The 13,572-nt window shown below is 40.5% G+C and overlaps 1 protein-coding gene across 5 annotated transcripts in view; it reads right to left on the reverse strand.

Annotated features, from left to right (window-relative positions):
• Positions 1-13,572, reverse strand: part of HDAC8 (histone deacetylase 8) — a 221,868-nt gene that overhangs the window by 137,815 nt on the left and 70,481 nt on the right. Inside the window, exon 9 of one of the 5 annotated variants that reach the window (XM_032331394.1) lies at positions 7,840-8,911. The exons of the other annotated variants lie outside the window; for them this stretch is intronic. Within the exon in view, the coding sequence (XP_032187285.1) occupies positions 8,833-8,911 (79 nt within the window). The 3' untranslated portion in view covers positions 7,840-8,832. Of the gene's footprint in view, positions 1-7,839; positions 8,912-13,572 lie in introns of those variants that run through there. 5 annotated transcript variants of the gene reach the window in all.

Consider the following 13,572-nt stretch of genomic DNA (forward strand, 5'->3'; position numbering starts at 1 on the left):
CCTTTTTCATATTGAGTTGTAGGTATTTGTATATTCTAAATACAAGTCTCTTATCAGATACATGATTTGCATATTTTTCTCCCATTCTGTGGGTTGTCTTTAAAATTTTCTTGATAGTATCCTTCGAAGCACAAAAGTTTTCTTACTTTGATGAAATCCAGCTTATCTATTTTTTCTTTGGCTACTTGTGGTTTGGGGTATTATATTAAGAGAACATTTTTTAATTCAAGGCCATGAATATTTATATCTATGTCTCTTAAGAGTTTTGTAGTTTTATTTTTATAATTTAGACTATTTGGACATAAGTTTTGTATATGGTGTGAGGTAAAGGTCTAGATTCATCCTTTTGGATGGTGATATCCAGTAGCCCCAGCACTATTTATTGAAAAGACTATTCGTCAGGTGATTGTCTTGGCACTCTTTGGGTAAAATCCAAATGGGTAACATTGACTGCACAGGCTTCTTGACTCTGAACTACATTCCATTTCTCATATGTCCAACCCATGCCAGCACCACACTGTCTTGATTACAGTAGGTTTTTAGTAAGTTTTGAAGTTGGGAAGTGTAGGTCTCCCAACTTTGTTCTTCCTTTTTAAGATTCTTGTAACATTCTGGGTTGAATTATCATATAAATTTTAGGATCAGCTTGGCAATTTCTACAGTGTCAGCTGTGATTTACAGCTCCATTTTGACTATGCTGAACCTGTCATCTTACCTCCTTCTCTATTCCTTGTCTCTCCTATTGACAGCCCATCCTTTCAGTCACCCATGTTCAAAACTCTGAGGTTCTTTGTGATTCCTCCCTTTCTCTGCTCCTTTTCAGTTACCAGTCTTGCACCAATCTTTCTCCCACTGCTTTCTCTCTACTCCCACAGCAGTACTGGCCCTTATGACCTCCTTTGTGGATTATATCAATAGCTTCCTAATTAACTTTCCTGTCTCAAGTCTCTTACCTCTCCAATCCATCATGCACACACTCTAACTACCATCAGATTAATTTTCCTTAGGGATTGTTTTGATCAAGTCACCTCCTTACTCAAAATCCTTCAATGTCCCTGTATTGTCTTTAGATAATGCTTAAAATTCTTAGCCTAAATTTCAAAGTCTTTCATGATCTGATTCCAGCCTCCCTTTTCATCTTATTTTCCAATAACCCCTTAACCCCTATTATTCTGTAGGCAAACTACACTGTCCATGGTTCACCTCAGTCACCTCGCCCAGAAAGTATGCTTTTTGTCATAAACTTCCTTGTGCTTGCAAGTCACCTTTCTACACATGTACATCATATTTACTCTTTCAAGGCTGGCTCAAGTCCCATCTCCCTCCTAGATAAAAAACTGATAGTAGTAGCAGTTAACATTCATTGGACACTTTATTCAAAACACAGCACTGTTCTATGTACTTTACATGTATCAGCTCATTTGACTCTCTAAACAATTTATTAGATAGGTATCCTTATTAATTCTATTTTACTGATAGGGAAGCGACAGCACAGAAGGGTTAAAAAAAATCTGTTCAAGACACACAGCTATTAAGGGGCAGAGCTGGGGTTTGAACCCAGGGATCCTGGCACCAGAGTCCATGCTCTAAGCTACTACTACAAGGTACCTGCTTCCATGACTTACTATAAGGTGCTGGTGCAGCCACTCCACACACATTACTCTGTATCTCAGCAGTAGCAGCCACAGCATTAATACTTTTTGAGTGTTAAACTTGCTGAGCAAGCTCTGACTGTATTATTCCCTCATTCTAAAATCCTCAGCAGCTCCCCCAATTGTTACAGAATATGGTATAAAGTTTCATAGCTAAGAATTCCAGCTCTTGCATGATGTGATTCCCACCCGCTTTTCCAATCTTCTTTGCAACTTGTCCCTCTCATGCATTTTACAGTCCAGCCAAACTAAACCAATGTTCTTTGTACATAGCTCAGCCTCTCCTGACTTTGATCATTCTGTATCCTCTGTACAGAAGATCCTTCCCTCCTTATAATCTGTCTATTTAAATTTGACCCAGATTTCATCAATACATACATATTCACACTTTGTAAAGATATAGCAATTAGCTACCCTTTAGAGCCCAGATCAAATGTTACCTCCTCAATTAAGTCTTTTTCTGAAGTATTTTCTCCCTTTGAGTACCAATAGCATTTTGTTTTTTATGGTTCCTATAACTTTCTACATTTTATTCTATTTAGCTGGTTGATTATGAATACATATGTATATTCCTTTATGTATCTATAATGTTAAAGTTCCCATTAACTTCCATGCAGGTGGAATCAATATCTTATACATAGTAGGCATTCAGTAAATAATCATTAAGTGACTAGATAAATAAAATATCACTCTAGATTGCTTTTGGGAAAGTTTCCCTAACCACTGTACTATTTGCTACACTGCAAATCATTAATTTAAGGTTTTGGAAAAGTCTAAAATCTCCTTCCCAGAAAGGAGGTGGGTTGGGGTAGGGGTGGGGAGAAAGGACAGGCATCTCATTACACTACATTAGTGACTTCCCTAAAACACACATGATATTCATTTGAAAAGCAGTTTCTTGATGAGAAACCTAATCCTTCAGTATTCGGCAGTCTGGATTTCAGACAAGGCTATGCAAATGAGGAAGAGAAGCTGGGGCAGTTGTTTCTACAGGCATTGATTTGAGGAAGGCTGTGGTTGCCTGAGGAGGATAAAAGCTAGGCATGATGGCATTAATGATGTTTTCACATAAAAGGGAAAGCCCGAGAACCAAATTGTAGAGCTATACCCCCTTCTCTTATTCCATCAGGGTAGATCACAGTGTCTATGGTGTTAATTCACTTGTGCGGCTTTACCTCTAAATACCAAGGGCAGGACCTGGTTTGGTTTGTTTGTTTTTAAATACTCAAAGTCCTGAAAGATTCAGCTCAGGGCAATGGGATGCTAGAGAGTGTTACAGTTACCCATAATCAATGCTGATGGTAGGATCAGGTAACCCAAATTTGTCATTCTACCCAGACTTCTGAGGGGGCAGGCTGCTGACTTTCTAACTTGCAAACCAGCCTAGACCAGTCTTATCATCTTTACGTATTCCAACAAGCACTCTTAGCATCCTCTAGAGACATCCTCAACAGAGTCTAAAAAAGGAGGAATTCAAAGTTGAAAAACCAAAAAGGGTAGCATGGGGAGGGAGAGAAGAGAGAAATATTTGTTACTAATGCTGTTCACTCCCAAAATCAGCCTGAGCAAAGTTATTGCCAGCAGTGACACATTTTCTATAATATAAATTTTAAACTGATTGCATTGGATGGAACTCAGAGGGTGATTGTGTTAAGGACCCAAAGTATCACTAATCAAGTCCCAAATGGGAACTCTTCAACTTTTCACAGGCACAGTTTCTCTAAATTCCCTCAATCCTATCTCAACTCAGGTACTGCTGACTCATTCTGCAAAAACTCAACCTGCCAGGGGATGCGGCATATGGTAAATGCCTCAGTGATTCCTGAATATTTTTTTACAAAGGGTTCAGGGATGCAGAGAATTGGGGTGGGGAGCTCCCTGTAATGAAGATGATGTGCCATTTTGTTTGGGGCCTCTTGGCCATATCCAGAAGACATCTAATTTCCTATAAGTTTCTCTTTCTGCTTTTGGCATCAGATAAGTGGTACTGGTTTCATTAACATCTTCAGTACAAAAAACAAAACAAAAAACCCAAAGCCACAAAATAAAGCAATCCTCAAGCCCCGAAACCCCTAACTACTACCCCTAACAAACAATCAATCCTTACATCCCCTTGGCTGTTTTAATTTTCAAGATACAGTTTCTTAAGCATTTTACATGGGCATCTTTTCTCTCACTGCTGAGTCTATTATATAGAAACATGAATTCTAATTGGCATTTCTTTCTTTACTATGTGCCTTGTAGTAAGTAATTCTACTCATCAATTATATGTCATCTTGGCAACAGAAAGGGCTGTGCACTATTTTTAGTTTATTATTACTTAATCTCTTTACCTCTTTGAAATAAACCATTCTCATTCTCACAGGAGAGAGTGAGTCATTCAGAATTAAAGGACCTTACCAGTGGCAGAGAGTGAATCGTCAGAGTTAGAATTAGAACACTAATTCTAATTCGAATCCAGTGCTCTTTTCCCTCAACCCCAGTGCTCTTTGGCTCCTTTCGTTCTGAAAGGTCAGAGGGCCCAGCAAGCAGAGTATTACTGGCCAGCGGGTAGGGTAAGGAAGAGGCAGGCTAGTTTGGAGAGCTAAGTTAGAACAAATAAACAAAGAAAAAACTCAAACAAAACCAAAATGGTAGAAGACCTAAAGAATATGAATCCTAAGGCTAGATGGGCTAACAGCTTTTCTTTTTGTTTAAAAAAAAAAAAAAAAGTTTTTATTTATTTCTCTGACAGAGGGCGAGAGAGAGCACAGCAGGGGGAGCGGCAGGCAGAGGGAAAGGGAGCAGCAGACTCCGTGCTGAGCAGGGAGCTCCATGCGAGGCTCCATCCTGTGACCCTGGGATCATGACCTGAGCTGAAGGCAGACGATTAATGACTAAGCCACCCAGGCGCCCCTGGACTAACAGCTCTTTATTTCCTCTCAGGTAGGACCTGTCACTGCTCTGTCACCGCCAGGACTGCGCATACAGCACAGACTGCATTCAACTCTATGTCACATTATCTGGGTCTATGTCTCATCCATTCTCTATGTGGCCTCCACAGCACAGGGTTCAGGGAGAACACTGTACTTGGCATCAAAGTGTCTGCCCCAGCAACTTGGACAAATAACTTCACTTCTCTGAACCTCAGTTTCCTTTTCTGTAGAACCAGAAGAGTATTTTCTCCCTCACAGGGTTCTTCTGAGGATTAAAGGATAGAACATTTGCAAAAGTCTTCTCCCAGCACCAGGCCCATTATAAGCACTCCCTGATGTTGAGTAGGTAAATGAATGGCCTGAAATCAGGCCCTTTGAGTGCTATGCTAATTCTCTCAGCCCACTGAGATACAGTTGAGTTCAGCACTGCACACCATAGCAGTGACTTCCCAAACAGGACTCTAACGTTCCCCAAAGGCAGAGAGCAATTTCATAGTGTCACTGCCCGGTTATACCTGTTCTAGGAATACAGTAATTCCTTTTCCAGGGCTGCCAATCTATTACCTTTCACCAAACACCAAATTCACTTTAAGAAGGGACAGGAACACAAATGCCTTTCTGTTAGATAGAGGTTGGGAGAATATATTATTAAAATTGAAACCGACTTCTCTGATTTCTTGGGCAAAAAATCAGATTGGAAGCCAAACAGCTATTTGGCCTTTGCAGACCCTGGATAGGGATGCCCTTGGGGGAAAGGAGAGAGCTGGAATCATTCCAAACTGTAGTTGCAACATTTGTGTGTATATTTACTGCTGGTGCTTGCGCTCTCTGTGCTTAGTTTTTACTCTCTAAGCCTTGCCGACTTTACAATTTACCCAGAGTGTAGTTTAATACGTACGGGTAGAAATACAGGCCTGTATCTCTGTTTCTCATTTCCTAATCATATTTTCTACCCGCCTCATACACCTGATACGTTGTTTTCAGTTCGACTGCCCTGATTTTCAAACTTAGGTAGAAAATAATGATTTGTTAACAATAAACATGCCCCTAGCTCTTCCCTCACTCTTCTTTACCAAGGAGGCCCTTCCTACGATTCAAAGACAAAATCCTGCCATATAGTTAGCACCTGGTGCAGCTCATCAAAACAAAATATCATTTCCCAGATGATTGGAAATTTCTGCAATGCCGTCACACAATGAGGTGTGTAAGAAAGAGTTTGGGGATTGATTTTCATCATTAACTTGATATTGCCTGGTTTTCGTGGGACTTAAAAAGAAATGCGTTTTTATTACTTTTAAGTACTGCACACAGAATAACTCCAACTCATCATATTTTAACAGTTATTTTTCTGGGGCAGGATGTATTTTAAACATGCCTATGTTAGAGTGTCTGGTGGATCATTCAGGATCAGTGTCCTGTTGCTTGATGAAATCCAGATCACTTCAATGAGATCCAGATGGGGAAACTGGGTCTCTGGCAATGGCTGCCAGATCTTCTCCATATGAAATCTCTCTAGTCTGTATGCAAATTCAAAACTCCATATCCTGGAAATCCCAAACCAATCAAGTGGCGCTCCGCTTTTTAGTTACTGGACTAAACACAGGGAAGCGATTCATTCTTCCCTGAGGAAAAAAGCATGTCTTACATACATCTATCTTGGCACAAAAAGGGCTGGCTAAGCAAATTAATAGTGTAAACAGGATTGCACTGGGGAATGCTTGTCCTACTTAAGAGAATAAACTTTTTGTGCACTTTGTGCACATCCACTTACATACAAATAATTGATATGCTAATTACCAATGATTCTTAAAGCTCCTTCCCTGAGGTGCTGTATGATGCTGTTAGTCTAGTTTGAATTACTAGCATGTCCAGTGCTTGAAAGTAATAAAACGCATTTAAAAATATTCCATGATTCAGACTGACTTTCTTCTAATTAGGCTGAGTCAGGGGGCATGCCTATATTTAAATGGGATAGATATTTTTCTACTTTCATTACTAATATATTTAAGATGTCCGCCCTCCTCCCCTCCCCACTGCTACATCCCTTACCTTTCTCTTCAGGATTCGTCTGCTTGGACTGGCCACACATAAACCCCTTGCCCTCTGGCTCACTCCTCAGCTACACTATGTAGTCTCTAGGCAAACACGTTACCTTTAGTGCCTGGCACACATATGTACCCTTTCGCTTGTTAACTCAATGGCTGGTTGTTCAGTATGGCTTTTTCTGAGGAATCTGCTCTTTGGTCCAACGGGGTATGCCTCTTGCCTGATAGCGTAGTAGGTAGCAGTGCACAGAGAGCAGAGCTCAGCCCAACTTAGCATCGGGCCTTTTTGTCGTGGGGCAGGGGGGCACCAAACTTGACTTAGTCTCTGTACGGTCCATGTCAACAGAATACATCGAGGCAGCTCATCAGTGCCGGCAGCTGCCGGGGGCACAGCAATGTCAAGCACTGTTAAAACATGTGAAAGCAAAGCCTAAAGCGTAGTTTTGCTCTGCTAGACTGAAGGGACAGAGCAGCGATAAGAGAACATCGGAGTGGGGAGGCCTAGGTTGAGGGTAGGGGGTACATGGTGGATAGCAGCTGAGAGGAGTAATATGAGTTTGATGTCAGAATGTTCTGTCAAGCACAGATCTTGTCAATTTTAGAATTCTTTTCAGAGCAGCCCTGCACGAACGGGTATAATTCTCAAGATTTCCATTTATGAGCACAGTCTTCCTGTCTCTGGATAGTTTCAGAGCATGTTCTAGTGTCAGAACTTATTAAACTGCTCTGGAAGAATCAGGTCACTTTCTCCAGGGGGTAGGGATCATTCAGCACTAAGAAGAGAGAAGAAAAAGTGAACACTGGACTGACAGAACAAATGCATGGAATTCCAGGAGATTGGCCTCCTTGACTTAAATGAAAAAAAATATCACCTGTGAAGACTGTTTGCTGGAGGAGGGGCCTATCAAGGTGTCAGGGCTTACTTGGCCTGGGAGTTTAGGAACTCCTGGTCATGAAAGACACTGGCCAAGAGGGAGAGGAGAAGAATATAAGAACTGTCCCTCTAACCACCTGGATGTATTTATTTATTTATATTTATTTATTTTTTAAAGATTTTATTTATTGATCTGTCAGAGAGACAGAGAGAGAAGTGGCAGAGGGGGTGGGAGAGGCAGGCAGAAGGAGAAGCAAGATTCCTGCTGAGCAAGCAGCCCAAGGTGGGACTTGATCCCAGAACCCTGGGATCATGACCTGAGCCAGAGGCAGATACTTCACCGACTGAGCCACCCAGGGGTCCCTAACCACCTGAATTTGAAGCTCAAAGGATCAGAGACTGGAGGAAAAAAACAGTTCTTCACTGCAACCCTAACTAAGTACTAGGGACAGGCAGGGTGAGCTCACTGACAGAGGGTACAGGACAATATAGATAATTGAGCTCAGCATCCTCCCTCCAAATTATCCCATATTCATAGGCTGTTAATATCTTTTGAATGTAATATTTTAAAAGAAACATCAAACTAGGAATAATAAATGAACGGCCCATTTTGGCCTCATTTACACCTGTGGCTAACATTAACAGCAAATTTAATTCGTATCTGAGTCATCCATCTTCCAGAAACAATAGGCAATTTTGCATCTGCCATACCACATAGAGGCAGGACAGAAGCTTACCAAATAGAACAAAAGCATTTAATACAAATATCTTATAGCAGGCTGAGTTCAAAGTGTGAGGCTTAGAAAATGAATTAGCAGATTCTGTTGCCTTTATCACTGGGCCAAAGTGAACTAGGCATGATCCCGTGGTGTAGCCATGACCCAGCTGAAGAAGGGAAGAAAAAGTATATAAAGAATTCTGATCAACTCTCAGATTGTGATCAAAATGTAAGTACAGTTATCTGGATATTTGTTCTTAAATGCAAATTTCTAGAGGACTCTTCTCTTCTCATCAACTGAAAGAGAATTTCAAAATATTTGTCATGCTTAAAATATTTATGTGTGAACATGTACTTGTATTGCTTTTGCACATCACCAAGACCAGAGCAGTAGGCTATACTTGTTGGGTTCTCTTTCACCAATGATCTATCTACCTGATTGTAAAATTGAATGATAAGGAGTTTGGAGTCCCAAGTCGAAGATGAATTCTAGATGATTTATCATTACAGTGAAAGAAAAACCTATCATCATTAAAACATCTCTTCTTTAAATATTAACATTAAAAGTCAACAGTGAATGGAAACATTTCACTTAAATGTCCTTTCGTGATGTCCCTTGGTTCTCATTTTATTCCATGGATGAAGAATCTCTACTCTGCATGTAGACACAGCCTTCTGCCAGGATCAAGAGATGATATAAATTAGGCCTACAGTTGCAAAAATGCATCATGTTAAAAATCTTTAGCAGTACCAGTTTAAAAAAACACACATGAAATGCCATGTAATACTATTTACTTTCTAAAATAGAAAGTCAGGATTTCCTCCATTGAAAATAAAGGAAAAAGCAGATTTACAGAATCTCCACGTTTCCAAACTTTAGGAATTTAAATTAGGAATAGTAATTAGGAATTTTAACACAAGAAGTAAAATCTGGCAATAGTTATTCTTATTTTCTATCCATAAAATTACAAATGAATTCCTCAGGATTAGGAGATTCTATTTCCCACCCCCCAAACTCCAAGTCACACTTGCACGAACATAAACACGATGAATTATGTATACAATAAATCATGTGGCTCATATGCATAAACCCAAATGGTTTTTTTTATAAGGGGTTTTCTGTAATCCCCCGAGATAAAATTTTCCAAGAAGTCTTGGGGATGGTATTTTTTTCCTTGTGAAAAAAATTCATAATTCTAGGTGACACTTTGGGGACAGGGTAGCTGATGGTTAGCAGGCAGACAGATGTGGATTTAAACTCTGGCTTCACCACTTACTAGTTGTATGACCTGAAGCTAATCAATTTTTCTAAGCTCTAGTTCTCTCATTTGTAAAATGGGAATCAGATTACCTACCTTTGTAGGCACTCTAGATTATTGCTGTCATAAGGATCAAGTGAGAAGGATCAAATAAATGTTCAGTGCAATTCCTGACACAGGCAAGCGCTCCCTTGGAGCTAAGCTCCAGGGTGGGAGCCTAATCCATCTTGTTTACCACAGTCAGTACCCAGATACAGGGCCGGCATAAAGCAGATGCTCAATAAATATTTGCTGAATGAATGAATAAAACAGTGTTATTATACTTAACGTTACACAAACCCCCTACTTGCGTGGTAGCTCCCCACTTTATTTTTGTTAATGTTTTAAAAAATCTTATAAGGTGACTTGAGCTGCTCAGTTCTTTTTGTAGCGAGGTCGGAGTGGCTTCAGAGAGGTGAATTTTGGCTCACACCATAAACATATACTACTGAGACATTATCTTAAGAATTAGTGATGGTGTCTTCTCTTCCTTGTTGGATAACACTGGAGCTCCATACAGATGGACAAAAGGAATTCCCCAAAGGAATAAAAACTTAGGCTTAAATGAGCTCTTCCTTTAATGAGCTTGTCGCTGTCCTAGAGAACAAGTTCTTTCTGGGTAGTCTACTCTGGTTGGCCCATGCACAGTAGAATTAACATTTGCATTTAGCAGTTGAAGAGCTATAAAAAATTATTTACAACAAAGTAGTATAATTTTTCTCCCATAAAAGAAAGGAGGCAAAAATAATAAGTTTTTTTTTTCCACTTCTGGGATCTTGACTTTTTTTTTTAGGTTAGTGGTCATTGAGGGGGAAGAAAGGTTTCTTTCAGTTTTGAGCTACAGAATGTAAAAGCCACAGGACTCAAGGTAGACAGGCCAAGGACCAAATACAGGTAGATTTTTACTTTAAGAAACTATTGTTAGGAAACTTAGTTCAGCAGGATAAGATCATTTCCTCAGTTGGGTTGATAGCTCTCACTAGCAAAGTTTTGCATATGTGGATATAAAGACTGCTCTCGTGAAAAGTCCTGTTTAACAGAGCCTCTCCTTAGTCCTATTCATTGTGAAGTTTCTTTAACAGTGTGTTTTCCTTTTGGTAAAATATTTATGTGGTGGCTGTACTTAATTATCTTACCAAGTTAACAGTTGAATATTCTTAATAAAATGTGAGGGTGTTTTTTTCCAAAATGTTGAATTGTCCACTTCAATATATTTTGTATCCATACACACCACATAGATACATATATATGTGTATATCTATATATGTACAGATATATAGCTTTCCTATGAGTTATATACTAATTGGATATTTAATAAAGGATGTTTTCTGGCTATTGGGGCTATAAAATGACAGGTAGGATAAAAACTAAAAAGCTTAAGTACAGCCCTGAATTTCTTTTTCAAACCACACATATGTCATAATAGTTCACAGTAAGCAAGTGGTTTGGTCATTTTGATTTGAGGTTTCAGATCAAAACCTCTCTAGAACCCACAGCAAGGAAGTACGCATCAGTATCCTTGTGTCCCATAGTCCTCAACTACAAATGCTCCCAACATCATCAAAGCAGTGCTTTGGGTAATAGCTTAAACATTAATAAGACTATCTCAGGGGTGCCTGTGTGGCTCAGTGGGTTAAAGCCTCTGCCTTCGGCTCAGGTCATGATCCCAGGGTCCTGGGATGGAGCACCACATTGGGCTCTCTGCTCAGCAGGGGGCCTGCTTCCTCCTCTCTCTCTGCCTGCCTCTCTGCCTACTTGTGATCCCTGTCTGTCAAATAAATAAATAAAATCTTTAAAAGAAAAAAAAAGACTATCTCACGTTGCATTCAGATACAGTTAGAAAGCAAGAACAAGTTAAACATAGAGCAGTATTTCATCTTTCAGATGACATAGTTTGGAAACCAGCAAAACCCTCCCTTTAGCAAATCAGCCTTCTTTACCCATCAAACTTTGTGTGTATGTGTTCATGTGGCCAAGGAGGGGGAGTGGGCTTTCATGTAAATCAAGAATATAACCATTGTCTCTCTGCTGGGACCACAGCTTCTATTTGAAGGAGGTGTACTTACAAGAATGATGTTAATATTCTTTTATGTTAGTTAAAACAGGCTTCTGCTTATAATACCAACTCTAGTAGCTCCCATGAAAATTATGGGAAGATTTTGGGAATCAGTGACCCTTACCCTTCCAAATGAGTGTTGAATGACCTAGGTATCTCTGACTAAGATGATCTTTTACATAAGATGGAATTCAAGGTCTTTTGGTGCTGAAAATATCCCTGAAGATTCCTTATCTAGTCTATTAAAAAAAAGAAACCCTAAGCCCCCTCCCCCTTTTTTTTAAATTAAGAGGGTGTGCCTGGGGCACCTGGGTGGCTCAGTGGGTTAAGCATCGGCCTTCGGCTCAGGGGCTCAGGTCATGATTCCAGGGTCCTGGGATCAAGCCCCACCCACATGTAAGGCTCCTTGCTCTGTGGGAAGTCTGCTTCTCTCTCCTTCTGCCCCTCTTCCCACCTGTGCTCTCTCCCCTCCCTCTTTCTCTCAGATAAATAAGATCTTCAAAAAAAGAGGGTGTGCTCAACCTTAAGATGAAATCATTAAGTCAGACTAGCTAACAAAGTCAAAGGAGGCTATGGCAGAGGAAAAAGCCACACAGGAAGAAACGATAGGAAAGACAAAAGGGCTCATGAATCCCACAGGGAGCGGCAGTTCAGGAGCAAACTAGAAATTGAATGGCAAACGAAAATTAGAGCATCTTTTAAGTGAACCAGCAATAAGAGATCTTTTATTTTATCACAGGTAAGGAGCAAGCCAGAAAATCAGTGGGCTCATGGAACATAAAGGATTAAATGGAGATAGCAGATATACTACATGACTTTTTTTTTTTTTAACATGAGTAAGCCATTCTATGTTGACTCTATCTTTTGAGGTAGGCAGATGGGTCAGAGGTCATAGTAGAAAAAGGGCAAGAGACTCTGCTTCCCAGCAGCAAGCTACAAGTAGTCAAAAACAGAATGATGAACTAAGTGATATAGTTACCAGGGCTGAACCTCTATAAAACCACTTAGTTGGCAAAGAGTGGTTTTTTTTTTTTTCTGTGCCTCTTTCCCTCTACTGCTCCACTAACCCAGTTCCTCCTCCTCTGAACGCTCAGAGTGCTCGTGCTCTAACCCTTTCAAAATCTGCTATCAAGAGAGCATACATCTCTGGCAGAGTGAAGGTTAGGAGGAGGGGTTGTGGCAAAATTCCATTTTAAGGCCTATCTCTCATTGTAGAATAAAAGTGCATTTCCTGTTAAAGGAATTTCAGGCGACAGATGGGAGAGATGTTTGGGTCAGGAAGCCTTCTTGGCACCCTTGGAATCAGAGCTGCCTTCACGTAACGCCCTGAGCACACTTGACTTCTGAAAGAAATCAAAGGGGACAATTATTGTACCTCTAATGAAAACCCGGAACCTGTTATCCTGGATGATCAGTGTGTAGATTGGTGGTGTGCCTCCACGAGGCAAAAGGGGCCCTGGGAACCATAAGGTGATGAGTGTCTGGTACTTTAGGAAGCAGGCTGGAAGAATGTTTAGTCAGTGCTGGCCTCCCATACACTACGGTGGGGGCCGCAAGATGGTTTCTATAAAGGGAAGTCATATGTGATCTTCCATGGATCTTTTCTTTGGGGCTAAATTCGCTTCTTATTTTTTATTTTTTATTTATTTTAAAAAGATTTTATGTATTCATTTGACAGAGATAGAGACAGAGAGAGAGAGAGAAAGACAGCCCGAGAACACAAGTAGAGGGAATGGCAGAGGGAGAGGGAGAACCAGGTTCCCCAATGATCAGGGAACCCAACGTGGGGCTCGATCCCAGGCCCCTGGGATCATGTCCTGAGCTGAAGGCAAATGCTCAGCCATCTGAGCCACCTGGGCGCCCCTAAATTCACTATAAAAAAAATGATTTTATTTATTTATTTCACAGGGACAGACACAGTGAGAGAGGGAACACAAGCAGGGATAATGGGAAAGGGAAGAGCAGGCTCTCCGCGGAACAGGGAGCCCCAATGTGGGGCTCGATTCCAGGACCC

Source organism: Mustela erminea, chromosome X (genome assembly GCF_009829155.1).
Source record: "Mustela erminea isolate mMusErm1 chromosome X, mMusErm1.Pri, whole genome shotgun sequence".
Lineage (NCBI taxonomy): Eukaryota > Metazoa > Chordata > Mammalia > Carnivora > Mustelidae > Mustela > Mustela erminea.